The following is a 27,049-nucleotide window of genomic DNA, read 5'->3' on the forward strand; positions in this document are numbered from 1 at the left end:
GGGGGGGGGGAACGGTGCATACAGAGGGTACTGTAATGTAGCGTGTAGTGCAGGGGATCACCTTCACTACAGTAGCAATCTCAATAGGGCTTATTTTCGGGGGAGGGCTTATTTTAGAGGAATCTTACACAGTAAGGGGAGGGCTTATTTTCGGGATAGGTCTTATTATCGGGGAAACACGGTATATATGAGGGTATATGGGCATATGAATACATATGTGAATGTGTGTATATATGTTTACAGGTATACATAGAGGGCACAGGACCAATTTAACAGGAAGGGATGATACTTAAAAGGTGAAATTAAGAGGTGAGAAAGGGATATAATGAGAGGAGATGGGGAGAGACAGAATGGGGTAAACTATCTCATATAGAAGAGGCAAGGGAAAATGGTTACAATGGAGGGGAAGAATAGGAAGGCAAAAGGGAATGGTTCAACCTTATTCCCACTGAATTTGGCTTGAGGAGGGAACGAAATACACACTAGATAGGGTATCTCACCCTCCAGGAGAGTAGGGGGGGAAGGGGATGAGAGGGGGGATGATGGAAGGGAAGGTATGCTGGGGGGGAGGTAAGTTGGAAGCACCCACTTTTGAAAAGGGATGGGATCAAAGCAGAAAATAGAACAAGTGGGAGGTGGGATAGGAGGGAGGGAAAAACAGTCAGTCTTCTACAATATATCTACTATGTTATTGTTTTGCATTAGCCACACATCTACAACCTATACTGAACTGCTTATCTTCCCAGTAAGGGTGGGTGACAAGGGAGGAAGGGAATGAATCTGGAATTCAAAGTTTTAAATCAAATATTCAAATACACACACATATATATATACTATTATTAATACTATTTTACATGTAATTGGGAAATAAGATATACAGGCACTGGTGCATAAAGATCCACTGGAAAAGTCTCAAGGGGTATGGGAGAAAATATGGGAGAGGGCAGATTGGAGGAGGGGATATCCTGTGAGACTGCTAGCGGTGGGTAGGGGAAAAACGGGGAGAAAATTTGTAACTCAAAATCTGGCAGAAATGAATGATGTAAATCAGAAGTTAATAAAGCATTTGGAAAACAGGAAAAAAGATATTAAGAGGTAAAAACACAAATAAAACACAAGTTTGGGCTTCAAGGAACAATCAAGAAAAACAGGACAAATAACTATTAATACAAAATATCACATACATATGCATGTGAAAAAACAAAATATATATTATACATATATGAGTTTATACACACACCCAGGTACACAAAGTACAGTTAGGACAGTGGCACACAAAAAAGGTACAAACAAGCTGATATGACATTTCAAAAGAGAAAGAGTATATTGAACTGAGGGAATAAGGAGATTTGTGGATGTGGCATTTCAATTAGACCTAGAGAGACAAACAGGATTTCCACAAGTGCTGACAGAAGCATGGGAACTCCAGACATAGGTGAAAGTATGAGAATTTTACAAATTCACAGATAATAGAGAGAATGCTATGAAGAGAGGCATAGAGGAGGGGAAAAACCCCCAAGATTTATTTACGATATGATGAGTAGCTCAATTTGGATAGTACTTAAAGAGAATATCAGAGAAAATAGGATGAGATATGCGTATAATTATTATTATAGGTATATTAAGGTATATTAAGACTGTATTGAGCTTTAAATGTCAGGATAGGCAATTTGGACTTTATTCAGGAGACAGTGGGAAGTCACTAAAGATTTTTAATGCAAAAGAGTTATGAAAACTTTGCTTTCAGGAGATTAATAGGTCAGCAGTATATGGGAGGCTAATTTAATTAATAGATCAGGGGAAAACTAATTTAAGCCTGAATCAGGAGAAAACAGAGGAGACAAGTGAGATAGATATTGTGGAAGACTAAGACAAATGCTCTAGTCTGACAAGCCCTTTATGAATCCTAACTCTTGCATCCATAGTAAACACGACAGATGCCAGTCAGAACTCAAATGAGCCTGTCAAGCTAAAATTTCAGTCAACAAGCACTTATTAAACACCAATTATATGCCAGGCACTGGGCTAAGCAATGGTAATACAAAGAAAGACAAGTCTAAAGGGGGAGAGAAGATGTAAACAACTAGGTACAAAGAAGCTACATACAAGACAAATTGAAGATAATTAACAGACAGAAAGCACTAGAATTAAGGTAACTGGGAAAGCTTTCCTGTAGAATGTGGGATTTTAAGGAAGCCAGGGAGGACCAGAGGGAGAGAATTCCAGGTACTGAGAAACAGCCACTAAAAATGCACAAGTGGGAAGATACCTTCTTGTTTGAAGAACAAAAAGGGTGCCAGTGTCACTGGATCACAAAGAACATGAAAGGCAATAAGGTGTAAGAAGAGTGGACAAAAAAGGAAGAAGGCAGATTATGGGGTTCTTTGAATGTAAAACAAGGGATTTTATACTTGATGCTGGAGGATATAGGAAGTTTCTGAAGTTTACTGAGTAGAGAAATAATATGATGCACTTAAAGAAGATCATTTGGACAGATGAATGACACACAGACTGGAGTGGAGAGAGACTTGTGGCAGGCTGACACATCTGCAGAATAATGCAATAGTCCAGGAGTGGAGTGATAACAGACAACATCAGAGTGGTAGCAGTGTCAGAGGGGAGTTTTGTGAAAAACGCCATAAAGGCAGAATTAGCAGGACTAAGCAATAGACTGCAAAGAGGATGAGAGATAGTGAGAAGTCAAGAATGAAATCAAGTTCGCAAGCCTATATGAGTGGAATGATGCAAAAGGCAAATTTGGAAGAGGGGAGGGTTTGAGAGAAAAGATAATGAGTTTAGTTTTCAACATTCTGAGGTTAAGATGTCTGCAGGACAACCAGTTCAAGACATTTAATAGGCAGTTGGAGATATAAGACTAGAGATTAGAAAACATTAAGGTCAGATAAGTAGATATGGGAATCATTGAGGCAGAGATGATAACTGAATCCCTAGGAATTGAAGAGACCACTAAATAAAACAGCACAGAAGAGAGTTTAAACTTACTGGTAGATAGAAGCAATGAGACATGCAGAAAGAAAACCAGGCCAAATAAAATAAAATTACATTTATTTCTAGTAAATTTCAAATCATACATACAGGTTATAAATCACTTTTAAAAATATAAGATGGAGGAATCATGGGTTTTACAAAACATTCATCTGAAAAAGTTAGTGAACTACAAATATGAGTAAACAGCAGGACATGACAGCCAAAAAGGCTAAGACTCTCTTAGGCTGTATTAAAAGAAACATAGCTTCCAACAGTGAGGTAATGTTTGAGTTGTACTCTGCCATGACTGGGCCTCATATATAGTACTGTGCTCAATTGTGCCACTGTAGGATAGATAATGATGAGAGTATGACAGAGAGCAACCAGGATGGTGAATGACTTCAAGTTCATGCCATGTGAGAACTAACTAAAGGAACAAGGGATGTTCGGCAGGAAGACAACTAGTCAACTAGGAGTAGCATGACAGTCACCTCTGAAAGACAGTCACATGGAGGAGAGATGAGTTATTCAATATGGCCCTAAAGGACAGAATGAGGAACAACTTGAATAAGGAATAAAGAGGCAGATTTAGGACTGCTCTAAGAAAAACATCCCAACAATCAAAGTCTTGCTAATTGGAGTTAGTCTAATTTTACTTTTAAGCAAAAGGTGGATGACCATTACTTAGGTATCTTATTTATGGCAGTTAGGTGGCATAAAGTACTGGGTCTGAAATCATGAAAACCTACAATCTTGCTTCAGACACTAGTTTCATGACCTGGGGCAAAAACATTTAACCTCTTTGTTTCAGTTTCCTCACCTATAAAATGAGGATAATAATATCTACCTCCCAGTATTAAGAGGATTAAATGAGAAAACATGTGAAGTACTTTGTAAAGTTTAAAACAGCTACACAAATGTTAGCTATTACTAACATTTATATAGCACTTTTAAGCTTTACAAAGCACATTACAAATATTATCATTATTACATTATAATTATTGTTATTAATATTGGGGAATCTGTGATTCTGTAGAATTGCTGGCCTTGCAATAAGGAAAACCTCTGATACTGTGCCTTGTATTTTTACTAGCCTTGGACAACTCCTTTAAAGGTTAAACCAAAAGCTAACAAAATTATGAACCTCTTTCCTTACCTACAAAATGGGGATAATAGAAGCAAATATTTCACAGGATTATTTTGAGAACATAATGAGTTAATATATGCCAAGCACTTTGCAAACTTAAAGCTAGTATGTAAATTTCAGCTATAATTATTGTTTTACATATGACAAATCCAAGGCCTAAAGAGGTCAAGTGATGGAACCAAGACCAGTGAAGTGCTGTTTCCATTATCCATCATTTAATATATCTGGCTCCTGGGTGTCTGTACTTCTTAAATGCTTTATGATTACCTACTGCAGTAACTGTCAAGAAAATATAAATTGTAATAGGTAACTAGATCATACTACCCCCTTGTCTTTTCTGAAACTTCTACCACTCTGATGCAGCCAAGTCCTCATCACTCCCATGCCTGGACTACTGCAATAGCTTGTTGCTTCATCTCTCCACAAGATGCCCCCTCTAGTTCACCCTAATATAGGTGTCAAAAGGACGTTTTCTAATACTTAAGTTTGACTCTCAGACTCTCTCTCTCCACAAACACCACCACCCCTCCTCACAAACACCATTAAAAAACTCCAGAGGCTTTCAATAACCTTCAGGATCAAAAATATAATCCTATTTGACATTCAAAATACTTCACAACTTTCCCCCTCCTTGTCTTTTTTTTCCCCTTACCCCTATACTCTATGACCCAGTGACACTGCCTTATATGCTGTTCTTTGAATAAAAAATTACCTTCTTACTTGCGCATTTTCACTGATTGCTCTCCCTCAATTCCATCTCCTGCCTTTCCTCGTTTTTTTTTTCCAAATTCAAGCAAAAATCCTACCCGATATTTCCCAATTGCCCTTAATTTTAGTACCTTCCCTTTATTGATTATTTATAATTTCTCTTGTATAAAGCTTGTTTGAACACAGTTGTCTGCATGTTGTCTCACTTGTTAGACGATGCATTCCTTGATGGCAGGGACTATCTTCTGCCTTTCTTTATATCCCCATTGCTTAAGACAGTGCTGGCACTTAATGTCTACAAACCAACTGATAAATATCATTTCTTTTGAATATAGTCAGTGATTGAATAATTTATGCCTCTCATTTTGATAAAGTGTCAATCAATCACAGATCCACACATAGTTTCAGCTTTGCTACATAGCTTTTCAGTACAATAGGTCTATCTCTTTAATGTGTTTCTTTCATTAATGAAAATCATCTTCTATTCGTACCATCTCATCACGTGCAATTCTTGTCCACATCCTTACAAAGTCTCCATAAAGTATCTAACATGCCAGTGGCATTCCTCTGAGTCTCATCCTATTTTGTGTAACAATGGAGCACTCAGGCTGACTATCTCCAGCCACCAATTTTTCTGATTATACAGTATCTCAATGATATCCCTTATATAGTCTCTTGCACATAGATAAGCACTGGAAAAATGCATCCCTCGATTCCCCATTGTGTCATCTGCAATACTTGATCCCTCATAGGTAGCAGTGTTCTAAGATTCAAAAATATATCATGTTCCTGGAAAAATATTTCTGTTTAAAAGATGGATTTATCTTACTGCTCCCAAAGGGAAGTATATACCATAGTTGTTTTATTTTTTAAAGAAAGGAAAAATAAGTTGCTTACATCACATTTCCAACTTTCACTCTTAGCCTTCTTGATAGAAATAAATTCTTGTGCATTCTCAGGATGAAACCTACAATGGAAAAACAAGGATATTCTGGATAGGTTATATACTTTATCAAAATCTGCAACTCACATGAATATACTTAACAATCACAGAGAATCAAGGATTGATTCATCACTCAAAATATATGCATGCACATTAGTATTTAATAAAATTTTAACATAGTCACACCTCTTTATGTAAGATATGTTCTAAGGGAGAACACACTTAAATTTCATAAGACTAATATCTTTATAGAAACCAATGAACTAGCTACTTAAGAGAAAATCTGCTGTGATCAAACATCATTTTATGGGATACTGTCATTTCACCTTATTGTTCTCAGACTAAGCATAACCAAACAAACTAACCACCAAGAACATGAATAGAGCATAAACTCACTGAAAGTTGGGACTATTTAGTTTTTGTAAAACAGTGGACAGAATTCCAGGTCTGGAGTCAAGAAGACCTGAGTTCAAGTCTGGCCTTAGATGCTTACTAGCTGTGTGACCCTGGGTGATTCCTTTAACTGACTGCCTCAGTTTCCTCATGTATAAAATGAGCTGAAGAAAGAAATATCAGACCATTCCAGTATCTCTATCAAGAAAACCCCCAAATGATATTGAACAAATGTGTGACCTGAGGCAAGTCATTAACCTCTATTTGCCTCAGTTTTCTTCACCTGTAAAATGGGGATAAAAGTACAAAATAATAGCACATAGTAAGCTATATATAAATGTTAGCTACTACTACTATAGTATTTCTACATATTGAAGGTTAAAATTTCTGTTTCAAAGTCACAAACTATATTTCATTATCAAAGACACATGAATTTAAGATAAATAAAAACCTCAGGATTCAATCAGTCTTTCTGCTCTATCCTTTCAAATTTCACTTATAGAAAAACACATACATACAAAGACACAGTGTGCTGTTGAGGACAGAACAACTGCTCTTGGAATCTGAAAAATCTGGGTTTAAGTCTTGAGTCTGATCTATACTAGCTAGGTAACCATGAGCAAATGACTTAACCAGTGTGTGCACCAGGCAACTAACACTGCGTTAAAGCAGAAGGGAAAGAGCATTTATTTATTAAGTACCTACTATGTGCCAGGCACTGTGCTAAGCATTTTACAAATATTATCTCATATCTTCACAACTCTAGGAGATATGATGCTATTTACTATTCCTATTATATAGCCCAGGAAACTGAGGCAGAGGTTAAGTGACTTGCCCTTGGTCACCCAGCTACTAAGTGTCAAAGGTCACATTAGAACTCAGGTATTCCTGACTCCTGGCAGCAAGGTGGTGCAGTAGATAGAGCACTGGACTTAGAATCAGGAAAACTCAGCTTCATTAATTCCAATCTAGCTTCAGGCACTTACTAGCTGTGTTATACTTGGGCAAGTAACTTAACCCTATTTGCCTTGGTTTCCTCTTCTGTAAAATGAGGTGGAGAAGGAAATGGCCAGCCACTCCAGTATTTCTGCCAAGAAAACTTGGGGCCATGAAGAGATGGACACAAGTGAACAACAACTCCCTGACTCCTCACCCAGCACTCTATCCACTGCATCACCTAGCTGCCTCTTACAGGTAGTTGGACATATGTATTAGTGGCAAGAGTTTGTACAAAGAAAACTCCTTATTCAAGTGAAATCAAAGATCTGGACTGCCTCCCTCTATCCCCCCACAACTTTTTTGTGTAACCAGAAAAACAACCATTTTAAAAGATAATAAATTATAGTAAGAAAGTGAATACTTGCCTCTTAACATGTTTAGCTAGAGTCTTCTTACTTGCATGAAGTTTATTACAATAAGGGCATTTGTGTTCCTTTTTATGAAATTCTGTTTCACTACTGTGCTTCTTTCTGTGAACAGTTAGGTTAGATTTTGTCGAATAACGCTGATGACAAATATCACACTCAAAGGGCTTCTCACCTGTGTGAACACGGGTGTGACTTTCATATTTTCCTATAAAAAAGAGAGACTATAATTAATTCAGCAAATTTACTACATAGAATTTACTGCAATTTATTTTGATTTATAAATAAAACAGTAATATATTCAAGGGGAGATCTATGATTTCATTAGTAAGGAACTTCCTGATAAGAAAAACTACGAGATGGGGAAGCTAGGTGGCACAGTGAATAGAGCACCAGCCCTGGAGTCAGAAGAACCTGAGTTCAAATCCAGCCTCAGACACTTAACACTTAAAAGCAAAAACAAAACAAAACAAAACAAAAAAACCTACCAGATGACAAAATACCCTCCCCATCAATACAAGTCAACACCTTTTCTAACTGAGTCTTAGTACCTAGAACACCAAGAGGTTAAATTGAATTCAGGTCTTCCTGGCTTTAAGAACTTTAATCATGCTTTACATTATGCAGCCTCTCATTATATCATGTTAGACACTAACAAAACAAAATCATCTATTGTAAGTTATACCTCTCCTCATGCTCCTCTCTCTCCATACCCCCAACAAATGCAAAAGGATTAAAAGTTAAAGGAGTCATTCATATTCAATGACTTGCAAAACACTAAGGTAGGAGAAAATTTGTGGATTAGCTAACCAGCTGTTTTCCCAATGTATTCCTTAAAATCATATAAAAATAATTTTTTAAATAACTTTTTTTTAAAAATATAACTTATGTAAATATTGCAAACCAGTTTTCCACAAAAGCTTTATTCATCATCTAAGCTTAACTGAAAATTAAATTCATTTTTCGTTCTTTCTATACATATAACTTCAAAAATGGGTTCTTGTTTTTTTGTGTCATGGACCCCTTTGAAAGTATGGTGGAATATAAAGACCCCCTTCCCAGAATGTTTTTAAATGCATAAAATAAAATACTTAACATTACAAAGCAAACCAATTATATTACAATTTGGCTGGCTATCTATCTATCTATCTATCTATCTATCTATCTATCTATCTATCTATCTATCTATCTGTCTGTCTATCTATCTATAGTTCACAAATCACAAAGTTAAGAATTTGCCCTCTAGAAAATAATCATTAGAAGACTATGGGAACAAGTAATTCTACAAGTTCTTCCATGGGTACCTACTAAGCAACCTTCTCCCACCCTCCACTGGCAACATTCTACTCTAACCTACTCTAACCTAACAAGCCTATTGTTTCTCTAAATGCAGTTCTCTAATTTAACCATCCTGAAGCAAACTACAAGACCTAACTACTAGTTACTGAATCCCCAACCTTATACAAAATCATTCTACTCTTCATTTGCAGATCTAGTCCACTCAGGACAAACTTTGAATCCCCTCTAACTTTATAAATCATCTGTTCTTAAAGAAATTCTCTACACTTTCAAGCTTTTCAATTGATCACTTTCAAGATACCTGGATTTCCTTTGAAAACATGATACCTCTTGCAACTCCTTCCAAGAGAAGTCACAAACATTCTCCCAACTCATAATAAGGCCAGGAAAAGAGGTTAATATGCATATTCCCTAATGTTGCTTCCAAAATTTTTCTCTGACAACATTTATTGCCTTCCCCAACAATTTTCTCCTGAAGTTCAAAGCCTAACAATCCTTATTGTTAGTTATTATCCTATCAATCTTTACTGACAGACCTATAGATCACAATCCAAATTTCTGCAATGGCTTTGGGACCTTTGTTACCACAGCTCATTCCTTGCCTCATCAGCACAGTTTCATATGTCACTCTGATGACTGAGACCATGGTATGTGAGCGAGCTCAGCATTTCTCCTCTTTTTGGCAAAATATGTCTTTCTTACTCTCTCTCTGATTACAAGAGAGGTGTCTCTAAATCCTCACTGAAATTAATTCCTCAATAAATAGCCTACATTCCATTCCATATTTATCCTCTGGGATTTTGCTCTAAAAGGGATCCTGGTTTTTTCATCCAACTTCAACCACACCTCTCCATTAGCTGTTTCCCATTTACCTATATTTTTCAGCAAAAATATACTAAAACCAATAAGCTATATTATTAGTATCAATCTTAACTTTCTCGCCAGTAGCTACAATTCACAATATTCTTAAACTCTTTCTGCTAAAAACAAATGAACAAAACAGTCATTCATATAACTCAGCTTATGTCAGCCCAAGATAATTTTTTTTGCACTTCTGACCAAGACCAATTCTGTCTGAAAGTTTAATACCACAACTGATGATTTCAATAAATAATCATATTTACATACAGGTATATATTGTCTCTATATCATACATAGAGACATACACACATTTATATACATATATAGCTCCTCCTCAAGGAGAGGGATTATCTTCATTCTTGTTTGCTTATATTTGTACCCCCAGTTTTAGCACAGTACCTGGCATACAGTAAGTGCTTGCTTAAATAAAAAACTGCACTGGAAATAGCTATTCTAAGCAGGGAAAGTAACATCTGATTTTTAACTAAACAAATAAATCATATAGTAACATTTCTTAAACAACTCTGAAAAACAAACCTTGCAAACCCACCAAAATGACAAAAACAGCATAGTCAATGCTGGAGGGGTTGTGGAATGATAGGCATATTATTATTACAGCTAGTAGAGCTGTGAAATAGTATAACCATATAGGGAAACATTCTGAAATTATGCAAAAAGTGTAACTAAAATGTCTAATAGACATGAATAAGAAGATTTGTTCTGTGAAGTTTGGATTCTGTCAAAGGACTGTACCTGAGAACCTAGAGGGCCACATATGGCCTTGAGGCCACAGGTTCCCCATCCCTTTGAACCAGTCTCCATTATTAGGCTTATATCCTGCTATTAGTAAAAAGAAAATTCCCATATATTCCAAATTACTTATAGCAACACCTTTTGTGATAGCTAAGAATCAAAAACAAAGTCAATACATATCAGTTGGGCCATAGCATACCAATACTTACCATGGGGTTGTATTTCCTTTTCCAGAGTCAAACAGAAGTAAATCACTTGCTGTAATAGGAATGTAAATTTAAAGATCTTTCTTATCCCTAGGCTAAAGTGCACCTGGAGCCTGGGGTAGGAGGCTTGTTTTTCAGTAGATACTTTTTGATTGGCCAGTGGGTCCAAAAGGTTGTTACATTCTCTGAGCCAGGAGAAGGCTATATAAGCCCTGATGTGAGGCTTTGTTTTGGGGCTCACTTTGAGAAGTGTTCTGTGATTTGATCTGGATTCTGGGAAGCCGTTGTCCAGAGTCCCCCCGGCTTTGAAAAACCCAGATGTTGAAACCCAGATGTTGATTGGGTATGGATGTAATGGCTGGACAGTTTGGAAAGCTGTCTACTTGATCTGTTTCTGTCTTGATAATTCTGCCTGTATACTTTGAAGTTCGGGGTGCTGACCTTTTTCCCCTGAACAAGGTAAACGATATATATCTGACTGATTAAAGTAAGCCTGTTAACCCATTTTGAGTTGCATTCCTTTATCAAAGCAGATCCAAGAACCTGTGTTGGCAGCAAACCCTGAGGACGCTTGGGGTGCTTGCCGCTACACTTGCCCAGGGTCATACCGCTATTAAGTGTTTGTGGTCAAATTTGAACTCAGGTCTTCCTGACTCCAGACCCAGCATTTTACCCACTGAATCATCTAGCTGCTTCATGATATATAGGTACATTTATATAAAATACAAGAAGTTCCCAATTTGCACCTAAAAATATCTGCTATATACCATTCAATCACATTAAAGCTGTTAGAATTACTCCTTTGCCTAACACTGCTGAGGACTTGCTCTTCCCTTCCTGCTGGGGTTCTGGGGTAGGCAAGGCATCAAAGTAAAGGCATCACTCACACCAAAGTGTCTGGGGATGGAAAGGGAAAACCTTAGAAATGGAAGATATCTCAAAGAGGAATCCAACCTCATTTTATAGCTGAGGAAATTGAGGCCCAAAAAAGGAAAGATTTTAATTCAACAAACATTTATTAAGTATCTACTATGTGTAAGAAGAAATGGGTACAAAGCCAAAACAGTCTCTTCCCTCAAGAATGCAGTTATTCTGTGGAATACATCTATTCAGATAACCAAAGAAAAAGTAATTTGATGAGGGCAGAACATTAACAACTAGAAGACTGGAAAAGTGGAGGAAAAGAGGGAGGGGAGGTCAACAAAGGATTCCTGAGAAGGAAAATTTTGAGATGAGATAAAAATTCAAAAGGTCAGTATCTAGAAGAGAATGTACTCCTGAAACGGTGACAGTTTTTGTTGTGCAGTAGCCTAACTAAGCTAAAGAAGGCTACATAACAAAGGTTATATAGCTTGAGTAAGGAAAGGTAAATTGGGGCCAGGCTAGAAGAGGCCTTAAATGTTAGGCCAAAAGGTATGAATTTTATCCCAGAGGCAACAGAGACACTGAAATGTTTTTGAACAGGAGAATGAATGAGTGAGGCACATGCCTTACAAAGACTTTTTTTTGTTTTTGCTTTTTGGAGGGCAACTGGGATTAAGTGAAAGATTATTTTTCAATCTTTCCCTGTCTGTAGTTCCTTCCCTACTGCCTACAAACATGCCCACATCTCTCCTACCCTTAAAAAAACCCTTATTTGTTCCTTCCATCACTGAATTTGTGACTAAACTCAAAAAGGCCATCTACAATAGGTGCTTCCACCTTTCCTCTCACTCTTTTCTGAACCCATTACAGTCATAAAAGCGGCTGAAGCAGACACTGTCAAGTGCTTGGAGCTTGGTTAGACATCAGAAGATGCCAAGGTCATTGACTGCATCCTGGGCCATCGCTATCCACCCTGACTTTTGTCTTGCCACTGGACTCAGATAACTCTGGAAGAAAGAGTGACACTAACAACTTTGTGGAACTCTGCCTTGCTTAAATCTAACTGGCAAGTCAAGATATCACCCTCTGTTGTCCCTGGTCTTCTTCGAAAACAAATGACAAACAATGAGCTTCTGACCTCATTATTCCACTGCTCTCTCTAAAATTCCCAATGATCTCAATAGTCATATCCAATGGCCTTTTCTCAATTCTCACCATTGTCTCTCCTAGCTCTCCTACCTATCAGACTAATCCTTCTTAGTCTCCTTTGCCAGATCCTCATCCAGATCACGCTGACTGTAGATGTTCTTTCCTGGAGCCTCTTTTCTTCTCCTTCTATATTACAGTTATCTTGTCCACATCACAACTTTCCCCATTGAAATACATCATGGGGCCACATAAGAAATTAAATGGGAATTTTGGGGGACTTCTGCAAAAGCTACAGATGACACACAAAGGCCAGTAGACAACACAGAAAAAGTTTAGAAACTCAGAAATGCATAAAATGTATGTATAGTATTATATAATAACAACATATATGATCTTTTAAATCCATAATATTTCAGACTTCTTCTCTGATACAAAGGGAGGGCCAAAAAATTTTATACAGATTTTCCAGATCAAGGGGGTACCACTCCCCTAACCCCCATGATGTACTTTACTTAGTGATTTCATCAGCTCCCATGGATTTGATTACCATCTCTTATGCTGATGTTTCTCTAATCTACTTAGCAACCCAAAACTCTGCTGACCTCCAATTCACATCTCCAACTGCCACTTAGACATCTCAAAATGGATGCCCAATAGACATTTTAAATTCAACACACCCAAAATGGAATTTATTTGCTTTCTCTCTAAGACCTTCCCCCTCCTAACTTCTCTATTACTATGGAGGACACCACCATCTTCCCAGTCCCTCAGGCTCTCAAAAGAGGTGTCGTCCTAGACTCCTCATGTCTTCCTATGTCTTGCCCCCATATCCAATCTAATGCCAAGGTCCAATTATTTCATCTTTGCAACATTTCTTGAATAAGCACTTCTGTTCTTTAACACAATCACTACTCTGGTGCAGGCCCTCATCATCTCCCACATGGACTACTGCAATAAGCTGCCTGTGGGTCTGCCTGCCTCAAGTCTCTCTCCACTCTAATCCATTCTCCATTCAGCCACTAAAGTGATTTTCCTTGCAGGTCCAACTCTACCACCCTCTCTATTCAAAAAACTCCAGTGGCTCCCTATTAACTCCAGGATCAAATACAAATTCCAATCTGTTGTTCAAAGTACTTCATAACCTAACTCTCTTCTACCTTTCCAGTCTTCTTATAACTATCTGCCTCTTACTCTTCAATCTTTTCACAATGACTTTCTTTGCTGTTCCATGAATAGGACACTCCATTTTCTCTGGCTTCTCCTCATACCTGGAAAGCTCTCTGTCCTAACCTCTGCCTAATGGTCCAACACTTCTTACTTCTAGTCTCTTTCCTTTTTATCCTCTATCTAACTTGTTTGTACATATATGTTCATTTTTTTCTCTCCTCCATTAGAATGTGAGCTTCCTGAAGGTAGGTACTGCTTTTTGCCTCTTTTTGTATCTCCAGTATTTAGTGCTTAGCATGGTGCCTGGCACATAGTAGGTGCTTGACAAAAGTTAACTGACTTCAGCATTCTGGTTACTTTGCCCTGGACATCACCTCCATATATGGTCTGACAAGGACTGAATAAAATGAAATTATCACACCTCTCATCTTGGACACTATGAAACTCTTAGAGTAACATCATGTAAACATTTTTTATTGCATTATCACACTGATGACTCATGTTAAACTTGCGTCTATTAAAACCCTTAAACCTTTAAAATTTTTATCTTAGCTTCCCCATTCCAATCTTATATATCTGAAGATAAATTTTTTTAAAGTGCAGAACTTTGTATATATCTCTTAAAATTTAACTTATTAGACTCAGTCTGACAATCTAGAATGACATCAAAATGTTACCATCCTTCCTGACTTTATATACCATGTGCAAATTTGATAAGTATGCCATCTATGGTATTCTCAGATCTCTGGTACACTACACTAAAGACTCATTCCAAAGTGACACTGAAACAACAGACTACTCTTTGAGTCCAGTCATGTATAGTGCCAAATCCATCTAATGTTAGTGCCATCTAGCCCAAATCTATTCATTCTCTCCACAGGAAGAACGTGAAAGACTGTCAAGCAACTTCTTGAAATCTAAATAAACTGTCTATAGCATTCACCTCACAGACAAGTCAAGTTAATGCTATCAAGAACTGAACTTTCAGTCTAGCATGATGAAGTCTAAAGTAGCCTTGATAAAGCAGCACTGGCTCTTTGTAATAATCAGTTCTTTTCTAAATGTTCATTAACGTATTCACTAAAAATCTCTTTAATAATATGTTCTAGAATTTGGCCAGAAATTCAAGTCTCAGTTAACCTATGGTTTGCAGACACTCATTTTTCCCTTTTCTTTTTGAAGCTAAAGGTTACATTTGCCTTTCTCCTCTCCCAATTTAAACTCATATATTTCCTTTCTCTGTTTCTACTCTGCCATCTTGACTCCGCCTCCTACTTCCTTTTCTGAATAGGTAACTTTAGCAGCAAGCACCCTAGCATATCCAGGATGGTTGCTAAGCACAGGTTCTTTGATCTGCTTTTCTAAAGGAAAGCAACTCCAAAAACTGGTTAACAATCTTACTGCAACCAAACATGTCACTTACCTGGTGCAGGGGAAAAAGTGAGCACCCTGAAATTCAGAGAATCCAAACAGAAGTTACAAGCAGACAAAAAATACCGAGAAAATAACACAATTCAATAGACAGGGCTTCTAGCTGTCTGACCATCACATACCTACATAGTTAGTTACCAGAGAGAGAAGCACCAACATTTGGGTTTTCAAAGCCAGGTAAGTCAATGGCTGCCTAGTGTCTCATCTGGCCAAAACACACAACTCTTCCCAAAGTGAGCCCTAAAGCAAAACCTCACCTCAGAGATATGTATAGCCTTCTACAGGGTCAAAGAATATCACAACCCTCCTGACCCACAGCCTAATTACAAAGTAACAAGGTGTGGGCCTACCTGAAAAACAAGCCTCCCCTAAGCAAGCTTCTCCTGTTGGGCTCTCTGCTCTACCCTTCAGCAAACTCCTCCCACCACAGGCTCCATGTGACCACATTCAGCCTATTTGGGGGGGGGGGGGGGGAGAGTATATTTTCAAATCAGGAAAGATCCTCAAATTCCCCTAGACTTGTTAAAGGGCAGGGAAGATCTTCAAATTACCATTACAGTAACCTTTAATATATTCCAATGAGATTATTGCTTCTGTTTCTGTCTCCAATTATCTTCACTCAAGTCATTTCTGCTATGCCTCCCAACCTCATTTCTTCATTAGTACATCTTCTTAACATACAATACTACTCAATCAATCAACAAACATTTATTAAGCACCTACTATGTGCCAGGTACTGAGCTCTACCCTCTACATTCCTGCTTTTACCAGTTTTGTTTCTTTTCAATAAAGTATACTCTTCCAGAGCCATAGTATAGACATGGGTTTCATCCCACCAAGTCTCAGTGATAATCATGAAGTCACATTTGCCTCTTTGTATTAAGATCTGGTTCTTGATCTTTTTTATCCATATTTTGTACATGTGTAATTCCTTCCTTGGATTTTGCCTCTTTTAAATTTCTGGTTGTCTTCTTCCAACATCATAGCTAATATATAATATTGAGCCTAGTAGCTGTGTTCAGGCAATTTTCTTCCTCCAAACTTCAGGAAAAGGAGGAAGAAAAAAGGAAAAATGTTAAATACATATTATCTCTGGCCAGGAGTGTGTCATTCCTATAATTTAAACAATGGTCCAGAAATCCAAATCCTATTCTCATACACCATCTTCCTAAACTATTCCTCAATTTTCCCACCTCCCTCTTTTCTGAAGCCTTTGCCTCAACTCAACAAGTTACAAAACTACTCTCCATACCCCTCAAGTCTTTTAGTTTCTTGCCAAAGACTTTATAATCTTTAGAAATTTCATTTAGAATCCTTATGATATTAATCAATTATACCCATAAATAACTGCTAGTCATCTTGTTTGAGAAATCTTAGGAGAATCCATGTCAACATCCTAGGTACAGATCCTGGGAAAACAGACGATTTATCTCTTATCATATGCCACAATATGCCTCAGAAAGGAAGCAGAGCCATTACTCATCTCTTCTTTTTCTACTATTTACTGGAGGATCTCTAACTTGACATCACTCATGCATCTATATCATTACTTCTTGGAGATTAAGCAAAGCTTCCTTCTAAGAATTAATCTTCTTCCTCTTCAGAAGAGCTTCATATCCCAAAAGTGGTGAGTGGTTCTTTTTACCTTTCTTCCATTACATTATTCCATCCTCCAACTTTCTGACACAAGTTTCCCTTTGTCTCTTCAAATTTTTCTTAATTTTCATAATGGAAGTCATTCTAGTGTTTTCATTTTGTTTAAAGAACACTTCATCTCCTCTCATAACCTAGAAAGATGAAGACTTCAAGCCTCTTCACCATCTATTCTTATCCATTAAGCAAAGAGTCAGTTATTGATGTAAGAAAAACAAATGCTCGGCTTACTACAAAATTCACCTTGTTCTCTGAACTTGCTGGAAGGAAATCCTTAGTAACAGGATCATAGATTTAAAGACAGAAGAGAGTTTAGATCATAGCGTTCAGCCCCATCATTTTACACATGATGAATTGAAGCCCAGAGAGGTTAAACAGCTTTGCCCAGGTTCACATGGTGTCTGGTGTAGAACTTATCTTTGTCTCCAAGTCCAACATTCTATCCACTATACCACACTGCCTTATCATACCTTCTTCTCTTGGAGAACTCCTATAGTTAATTGCCTGTTTCATCTTTAATTCTGGAGATATAACTTTCCTACATAGCTCTTTGGTACCCTGATGGCCACATTCAATTTTTCCCCTTTGTCCTACTAACTTTTTACACTGACTTAGCAACTTGTCTTTCCATATTTATTTGTTTAATTTCCTCCTCTTTCACCTCGAGTCCTTTTCATCTTTTTCTTCCTCAAGTCTTCCTTTTTAGTTCTTTCTGCTTAGATCTTTTTGCTTGAATTCACTTCCTCCAATTCCCCCCCCAAGTTCTCCCAAATGTCCCCTCTCCATATTCAACCTCTAACTTTTGTCACAATTCCAAAACTCTCCAAATCTCCTTCAAAATTATTTCCTCTTCTTCCACACAACCTTTTTGACACTTAAGTCAGAAGTTACACATTTGGCTAGAAACAATTTTGTACCTGACATAATTTGTGATCAAAGTGACCAAAAAAAAAAAAAAGAATGTTAAAATAATGCTGACTACTCTGACATAGTTCCAAAAGAATAACAACTTAATATAATATTAAAGTCTAAGTAAACTTTGTGCTAATGGTATTCCTTACACTAAAGTGTCTCAAAAAATAAAACATTAAAACAACACTAATATTTTTATCACACCTTCCATGAATATTGTTTCATTAAATTCAAAACTACCCACCTTCTTTCCTTGCTCTCTTATTTGGGAAATGCAAACAAATAAAGCATCTAAAACCTCATTTCAAAAAAATCATAATAAAGTTAAGTAGTTATATTTGAAAATCAAATAAGAGTCAAATTTTAAAATATGTATTTTCACTACTAAACTTTGGTCTAAATAATGACATACGGCGAAAGGGTAAAAAGCTGATGTGTGTGCGTATGTGCATGTGTGTTAAGTGTGTGAGAGAGAGAGAAAGAGAGAGACATGAAGTCTAGAGAGAGAGAAAATGCATGAGCAAGCAAGCAAGCTCCACAATCCACAGATGATCCTATTAAATAGATAAGTGGGGTCCAGAAGCAAACAAAAGAAGAGAAGGCTAGACTGCTTTTAGGAAACTGCAAAGTTCTTCAATGACCTCAAATTTCTTCCATAAATAAAATTCCTTGTTTTTAATACCAATATTCTGTCAAGTGTCGTTTTATAGCCATGAGACATGTGCCTGTTACAGAGCAGGCTATCAAAAGTCATATGATATGTCTAAAGCAGGCTGAAACACATAATAAGGAACTTTGAAGAAGTAAAGGATGTCACTGGAAAAAATTATGACCAAAAAAAAAAAAGAGGTGGTCACCTGTTGGGGGACAACAAAACGATGAATAGACTGAGTACACTACCAAAAGTCTTGTAATATAGGAGGCAATCAAAAAAAACTCCAAACACGTTGGGCAGACCTGTGACTAACTTATAAAAAGCCTTGGACGTGACAGGTTTTTACCTACATCAATGTAGGTAATCAATAAATTCACAGATACATTTGAATATTAAACTCTCTTGATACCTTCCCTGACCCTAGGTGCAGTCAGTATTTTCTAACAGCAGGAAACAGAAACCACCAGTAAACATGGAAAGATCACAATAATCAATACAAATTCTTTTATGGACACTAAATTCAAATGCATACAATTAAATAAATTTTAATGTGTTTGGGGCTTTTTACATTGCTATTGATTCAGTTGAGTGTTTTTTTTTTTATATCACTGATTTATAAAAATTCAAGAGTTAATTTAGAGTCATTTAATAATTTCACATAAAATTAAGGTAAAGTTAAAGAAATATTTTTGAAATTACTAATTAGAATGTTAATTAATGCAGATATTAACTCCAGACATCCTCAAAAGAAATATATGCTGAGGGATCTTTGAACCAAAGACAGCTGACCTTTCAGATGGGAAGATACCAGGTCTAAGTCATGACAGAAGCCCTGAAAGTGTAGACCCTCAAATAGAGGTTCTTAACTTTTTCTGTGTATCATGGATCCCTCTGGAATGGTGAAGTCTGTGGACCCCTTCTCAGAAGGGAAATGAATTATGATGAAATAGTTATCAAAATATTTTTAAAAACAAGTTCATGGATCTCATGTTAATTATAAAATGGTTATTTGGATTTAAGTTGTTACCAATCTTAATATATAAGATTAATATATATATATATATAAATAATTAATAATATATATTACTCACTGTAATTTACTCACCTGTCCCTATTCTTGTTTTTATTACTATAATTTCAGAGCACTTACAGGGCAGGGAGTCATTAGGCATTCACTATTTCAGAAGGGAGCTAAGATGTGAGCTATTAATAAGCTTTGAAGAAAAGCATAAATATACAAGATGATGTCTACACCTTTTGCTTACAAAAGGAAAGGAAATGGAATATGATTGGCAAAATAAAGGTTATGATTCTAGTATATTAAGAGCAAATGCTTCTGAGCCTGATCATAATTTTTCTGGGCCCTTCCAACCCAGAAGAGCAGAAATGCAATATGAGCAAGATCAATTTATCAGCTACAATTCACAATGTCAAGTCTAGCCATAACCTATTTAAGGTAGGAGAAACGTGCCTAGGTATACAGTTTGGCCTTTGCATTTTGGAATGCAGCTAGACTGGGTAAAAACCTCACCCAGGAAGATCTGGGCAAAATTAAAGGACAAAGCTTAGGGAATCCCTTCTTCAAATGACACCAGCACTTTGACCCAATATGCATTTCACAAGGTGCAGTTCCAGGTCTAGGCCCACAATGAAGGCTGTATACATAAAGCACTGGAACCAAAGCATCTGGTGGAAGGGGAATGGTCAGTGGGAACAGAGAGATTGAAAGAATGCGAACAGGCAGAAAATTACAGATCTAGTGATAGTAGTTCTCAAAGTTATATCATATTTTGATATTAAAATGTTATCAGCACTTCATAAATAAAGTGGACACTAAATACAATAGATAAATAATAGCTAACATTACAAAATTTCTAGAGATGAATTTATGGTTTAGGACTAACTTTACATTTGTCAAAATGTACTTGCATATTCCTGCTATCATATGTTATAACATAACATTTTTCAACTGCCCAAATAAGATTTGTTTAGAAATAGTTTTATAACTCACCCTTGTTTAACTAAAAATACTAAGTGGTAAATCTTTCACACACACAATCAGAAAATTATTTTCCCAATAAACATATAACATTTCAAAATGACTAATCCATTATTTAAATTCGACAACTTTTAAAATTCTACCTACTATGTACAAATTCATCCCCTGACCAGAACAGCAAAGTTGGTTTATCTTTTCTTCATCCATAAATCACTGCTAATTGGTACTTCGTACAAAAGTTGTTAATCTAGTTTTCTTTCATCCAAAAATCACTGCTAACTGGCATTTTCAATATGTCCCTAGAGCTGTGTAAGACTGATTCTTAAATACTTTTTGAAAAATCAAAACAAAATTAAATTACATTCAGTGAAGTTTTAACATTACGTGCATTTTCCTATCTTCTTATTCTTTGAAAAACAGAAGTCTACTTATGAGCATATGTGGCTAAATAATGATTTGGATTTAAGTTATGTGACCAGCCCTACCATCCATATCTGCTCAGTGACAGCATAATAATATTATCACACACTGAATTCCTAAATCATACTGAATATAAGAGATCTTACTGAATAAAGACTTCATTACTAATCCCATTAGAGTATTAATAACTGGTAAATTTTCACATAAATCATTTAACTATAATACATGCATTACTGCATACAGAGGCAACAGTAGACTTGGGTTCAAGTTCCACCTTGAAAATTACTTTCACTTCTTTGGCCTCAGTTTCCTCATCTGCAAAATAAGAATGCTAGACTCCAGCTCTAAATCCTTTAAAGATTTTTATTCCTGTTTCTTTTAAAAACATTATTTTTAAGGGATATGAAAATGTAAGCGGGAACCATTAAAGATGATAAAAATTGTTAAATGGTAATCTTTCCAATTTCCTTCTAACAAAATGTTGCTCAGGTCCAGTTGCTTCCTCCATGAAGCTTTCCAAGATCCCCAATAATTAAAAAGAAGCTACCTCAATGCTTGCATACTGTATTCATATCTCTTCTATGCATTTAAATAGTTGTGTCCTTCTTAACTCCTCTACTAGTTCATAACCTATGCTTTATTCATCTTTATATCTACCCCTTCGTACCTAGAATAGTTCCTTGCACTAAAGCATTTAATAAATTCTTGTTCACAGGTGGCATGGTTTACCTATAAGTTATCTTAACTAGTACTTTTTTAGTGACTTAGTTTTCTGTAACTAAATAAGACCAGTAGTTCTATTTACAAGTCTGCTTTCAGTTTCAGAAGAAGCACCTCAGAGACATGATTAAGTGAATCCAAAAATATTAAAGTATTTTTCATACCAAATAACTGCAAAATATATTAGTGAAGGGTGTTCACCTTTGGGATGTAAAGAAAGAAGGAAAAAAGTATTTGTTCTAAGCTAGCATAGTTGAATTCAAGTCACAGTAAATTTTTAAATTTCTAATGGTAGCAAATGTCTTCCCTAACACTAAAAAAAAAATTAGTTTTAAACTTCACAAAGAATCAACCAAATTCACAAAGTTAAAATAGCATTAAAATATGAGATAGGGTTGTTTCTTACCTATTCGGTCAAATGTTTTATCACACTTAGGACACTGCAACATTTTTTTGTTACTGTTCTGAATGACCACTGGAGTTAACCCTTCATGAAAATTTCCTACAGAATCAGCAGTTTCAGGCTCCTCTTCTGCATCATTATGTTCTTTGTCACTTTGCTCTTCCCCTTCAGAGTATTCATCTGACATTTCCTCCTCCTCCTGTGCTTCTGCATCTGCATTGTACTCACTTCCAGCATCCTCAGAGTCATTTTTATCTGACTTTTCCGTATCAAAAGTGACCTTATCCAAATTGTCTTTATCAAATGTGTCTATTTCACCACTTTCATTTTCATTATCACTGTCCTCATCAAACTTTACAGGGCACTTTCTATTCCTCGTTGATCTTCTTGCTGAAAAACCTCTCTCCAGCATTTTTAACCCATGTTTTTTCCCTATTAATAGGGATCTATGAGTTTTGGTCAAATGATTTTCTAAAGATTTCTTATAACAAAAATTTCTACTGCAGAATTTGCACTGATGACTGTTTGACAACCTGCCAGCCAATTCACTTAGAGTTTCTGCTGATGATGCCTTTTCGGTTATCTCAGAAGGAAAATTAGAAATATTTTCATTATTTAGCAGTTTAACTGCATCTATGATGTCCAGAAATTTTGCAGCCTCTAAAACTAGAGGTATCTCATTCTTATAGACGAAAAATTCTGATGTGTAAAGAAATTCAAGCAAATGCTGAAAAACAGAATGTGTTACATGATCCAGAGTGACAACATCTGTGCTTGGATTTTTGCTCAAACAAGCATGAAAATAACTACTGCCAACAGCAACAACAACTTTGTGTGCACTAAATTCCTTTCCTTCTACAATTATGAGTAAGTCACAGAAGGATGGTTGCTTCTGTCTATCGTCATTTAAATATTTCAGTAAATTCTTATTGTACTGCAAAGAACTCAGGAGCTTTCTCTGATCTGGTGATGGAGGAAGTTGCTGATAACACTTAAGATCTTCAGGAGTAGATTCTTCCGTAGAATGACTAAAGGTCACTTGGTCGCTCTCCACTGCACTGTTTCCATCAGAAGAATCTTTATGATGGCCTAGATGGATCTTCTCATCAAAATTTGCAGTAACCTTTCTCCTTTTCTTCATTGCAATAATGCAATTTCAGGACAAGAGGCTTCATAAGTGTCTCAAGAGACTTAAAAGGGAAACCTAGCTTCAATCTTGGGTAACACCTTCTGCAGAGGTGTGAGGAAGGGTTTCATGGTCTGCAAAACAATAAGAAGCCAATAACATATCCCCACCGGCGACTTAGATGTATTAGTTCAAAGTACTTTTCATTCAATTGTCTATCATTAAATGAACGAGACAAAACAAACAAATAAAAAACACGTACAGCTTACACACAGGAGTGTGTTAACATCTTAGGGTCGGGGGAAGTCTAGAAAGCCGAAAAAAGAACAATTTTAAAGGAAACAAGAGACAGACCTCACACCTGCCAAGCCCGACTCACAGGAGGGTGGGCTGCTGAGGACACTGGAGGGAGAAGCCCTCTGAGAAGGGGGTGTGGCTGGGGGCGGAGGGTCCAGTGTGTGATTGGGTCATCATGATCCCCCCACACACCCACCAAGGCTGGGGGGGGGGGGGCGGGAAGGAACAGGGGAAGACTCTACACATTTGTCCCCTCAGACCCGTCCCCTCCTACTCCGGAGCCTAAGCGTGTGACACAGCACCAGGACGGGAGAGGCTCAGGGACAACAGAGGACGAAAGGGAGAAAACCCTCCCGGAGCATGGGAGGCCCTGGCCTGCGGCGACCCTGCCGCGTTTCCCACCCCAGGTTCCCCAGGCAGCCGCCCCAGTTCCATTTACCGCCTCCTCAGAGCGCCTCCGCTACCTCCCGGCTGCCGAGCTCCACTACAGGCGCGCTCCCTCCTAATGTCTACCTACTTCCGGGTTCGGCCAACCTCTCCGCCCCTCCTTCCTCTTCCTCTTCCCCTTTCCCTTTCCCTCCAGTGGCCACAGCTGCGACCTCAACCACAGAACCCACCCACCGCGCAGGCTCCGAGCGAGCCCAACAACTGGTTCCCGAACCCCCACCGGGACCATTGCGCATGAGCACTCACGTCCTTCAGCGCATGCTCACCGAGTCCTTCCTACTCCCTTTCCCCCCTCCCACCTCCGGAGACATTACTAGAACTACCGTTCGAGACTAAGCTCCAGGTTTTCCTGGTATCCGAGACTGGGCGGAGCGGGGCGGAGTCGAAGGGATTGATGGGTGGCCCTGTATGCTTGGTTGACTCTGGCAAAGGACCTGGGGCGGGGCGGTAAAGAAGAGAGGAGATAGGAAAAGAAGCCGAGGGGAAGGTTGACGAGCCTTGGCGTAAAGAGAGGCTGCGGTATTGAACAGATAGCAAAATCTCGGAACTGAGGCCGCCTCGCCCAAGCCTTCTCTCGGCCTACACGCGTGCGCCGTGGAGCCTCTTCGGAGGCTCTGACACGTACGCACACGCGTACACTGCCCAGGGTTAGTCCAGAGCTGCAGCTGTGGGCAAGTCCCGCGGGCCTTCCTTCCTACCCTGCTTCGCACCTCTGAAGTCTACGATGTTACTATTTAAATAGACACGCTAGGTTATGCATTCACACAAACACACAGTTAAGTATAGGTGATTTGACATAAACAGAATGTGAAAGTCCACATTATTTTCTCCAGTATCAGTGAGGATGCTGCTGAAGTATCCAGGCCACCTAAAGCAATCTGTGTCGTTACGTTTTGTTTTGCGGGGGTGGGGGGCAGTGTTGAACACAAAAATGTAATAAAATGCCCACGTTTCCCCAGCGAGGTACTGACGGATCGGATAGGGAGGAGGAAATAAGTGGAGTGACCAAATGAATTGATGGAAGAGATTTAAAGATGTAAAGGAAAGGACCGTCAGTTTGCTGCTTTCCTAGGACGTGCCAGTAAAGCAATCAGTTCTATTAAAGGACTAGCTGCTTTTAGATGCCTCCTCTGCTTACCCTCCATTTTCATGCTGGATATGGGGTGGGATGGGGTGGGGGAGAGACAGGAGGGGAGAGAAGGAAAGAGAGTTATCTTCATGTCTTCATTAGAATTGTGAGCTCTTTGAGGGTAGGGACCACATCGGTTTTGCTTTTATTTGTATCTCCAACAGTTACCACATTGGTTAGCATATAATAAGCATTTAATAAATGTTTGTTAACTGACAACTACATAATTTAACAGAATTTGTATTTCTATTGTGTTAGAAGAAGATAAATGAAATGGAATGCAAGGGAAATTGTGAAGACAATAGTAACTAATATGCATCACTCTAAAGTCTTCAAAACTCATTACATACATTATTTCATCTTTACAAGATCCCTGTAAGATAGGTACTGCAGGTATTATTCCCATTTGACAGAAAAAGAAACAGCCTCATAGACAGTAAGTGATCCTAGTATTGTAGGGTATAAGAGAGAGCATGCCTTAAAGGATGTGGATTCAAATTCATGCTCTGTCCCTCCATATCTTTGTGACTTTAGACAACTGAAGTTTATAGAGTAGGGGACTGACATGGTCATACTTGTGCTTTGGGAAGACGACGTTCACAGTGAAAGATGAACTGGAGTGCGGACAGATTTGTGGCAAGAAGACCAACCAGCTGGCTATTGCAATTGTCCAAGCATTAGATGATGTGGACCTGCAAAAGGGTGGTAGAGTGTCACAGGAGAGAAGGAGAACATATTCAAGAAATATTGCAAAGGTAGCATAAACAAGATTTATCAGCTGATTGGATAAGAAAAGTAAAAAAAAAAAATTGAGGATGATACCTAGATTGTGAGCCTGGGTGACTAAGAGTATAGTAGTATTCTAAACTGTAATGGGGAAGTTAGGAGGAGGGGAAGATTTGGGTAAAACTATGAGTTTAGTTTTGAACATATTGAATTTAAGATGTCTACAGGACATTTAATTTTAGATGTCCAATAATCAGTGGGAGATATGAGACTGGGGGTCAGGAGAGATTAGGAATAGAAAAGTTTGAGAATCATCTGCATGGAGATGATAATTGGATCCCAAGGGAGCTAGCTAATGAGATCTCTTGTGTGGAGGGAAAAGAGAAGAGGACTCAGGAGAGAGCCGTTGGGGCTCACAGTTTGGGACTCACTGCTAACTCAGATTTAGCAGGCATCACATCGATGAATATCCACAAAGGACACTGAGTGGTCAGGCGGCAGGAATCATAGGAAAGAGCAATGTCACAAAAACCTAGAGAAGAGAAATTTAAGAAGAGGGTGATTGACAGTATTAAAGGCTGCAAAGAGTTTTTAAAAAGATGAGAATTGAGAAAAGGTCATTAAATGTGGCTGTATCCAAGGTCATTGCTAAATTTGGAGAGAACAGTTTCAGTTGAATGATGAGATCAGAAGCCAGACTGCAAAGAGGAAAGGAAGTAGAGGCACCAATTGTAGATGACCTTCTCAAATTTAGCCACAAAAGGAAGGAGAGATATAGCTAGTAGGGAATCAGTGGATCGAGTGAGAATTTTTTTGAAAGATAGATAGACATGAGAATGTTTGTAGGTGGTAGGGAAGCAGCCAGTAGAAAGAGATTGGAGACAAGTGAGAGAATGAGAATGATGGAGGGGACAATCACAGCACAAAGTTGCATAGAGGGTAGCATAAATTTGAACTGATTTTACCAAGTCATTGAGATAAGGGAGAAGAATATAGATAGTGTCAGAGTAATGGCCTAGAAAAGAAGGGATGGCTAAAAGGGTTTTGAGGTTAAGGTGAGGAAGGAGGGGTCATAAGGTATAAGGAATGATGGAATAATATTGTATGGTGGCAGGGTACAGTGGCATTTGCCTGTAATTCCTCCTTCTGAGGAAACTAAGACTGGTGAATCCCTTGATTTTAGGAGTTCTGACCTGCAATAGGATTAAGTCTGCCACCAATATGATGAATGCCTCAGAACATGGAGCACCAGGATGCCTAAGGAAGAGTAAATTAGGTTAGGTCAGAAA

General features: G+C 37.9%; 1 protein-coding gene across 3 annotated transcripts in view; it reads right to left on the bottom strand.

Moving 5' to 3' along the window:
• Positions 1-24,135, bottom strand: part of ZBTB41 (zinc finger and BTB domain containing 41) — a 61,463-nt gene extending 37,328 nt beyond the window's left edge. Inside the window, exons 1-5 of one of the 3 annotated variants that reach the window (XM_069074477.1) lie at positions 23,898-24,135; positions 23,424-23,468; positions 22,039-23,295; positions 7,544-7,751; positions 5,741-5,810 (exon numbers count right to left, since the gene is read on the bottom strand). In XM_069074477.1, coding sequence (XP_068930578.1) covers positions 5,741-5,810; positions 7,544-7,751; positions 22,039-23,176 — 1,416 coding nt within the window. In that variant the 5' untranslated portion in view covers positions 23,177-23,295; positions 23,424-23,468; positions 23,898-24,135. The remainder of the gene's footprint in view (positions 1-5,740; positions 5,811-7,543; positions 7,752-22,038; positions 23,296-23,423; positions 23,469-23,897) is intronic. The other 2 variants (XM_069074479.1, XM_069074476.1) reach the window with 2 other exon arrangements.
• Between the last annotated feature and the right edge of the window lie 2,914 nt (positions 24,136-27,049).

Source organism: Petaurus breviceps, unplaced genomic scaffold (assembly GCF_028583685.1).
Source record: "Petaurus breviceps papuanus isolate PSGF00001 unplaced genomic scaffold, PetGlider_PUasm1.0 90895, whole genome shotgun sequence".
Taxonomy (NCBI): domain Eukaryota; kingdom Metazoa; phylum Chordata; class Mammalia; order Diprotodontia; family Petauridae; genus Petaurus; species Petaurus breviceps.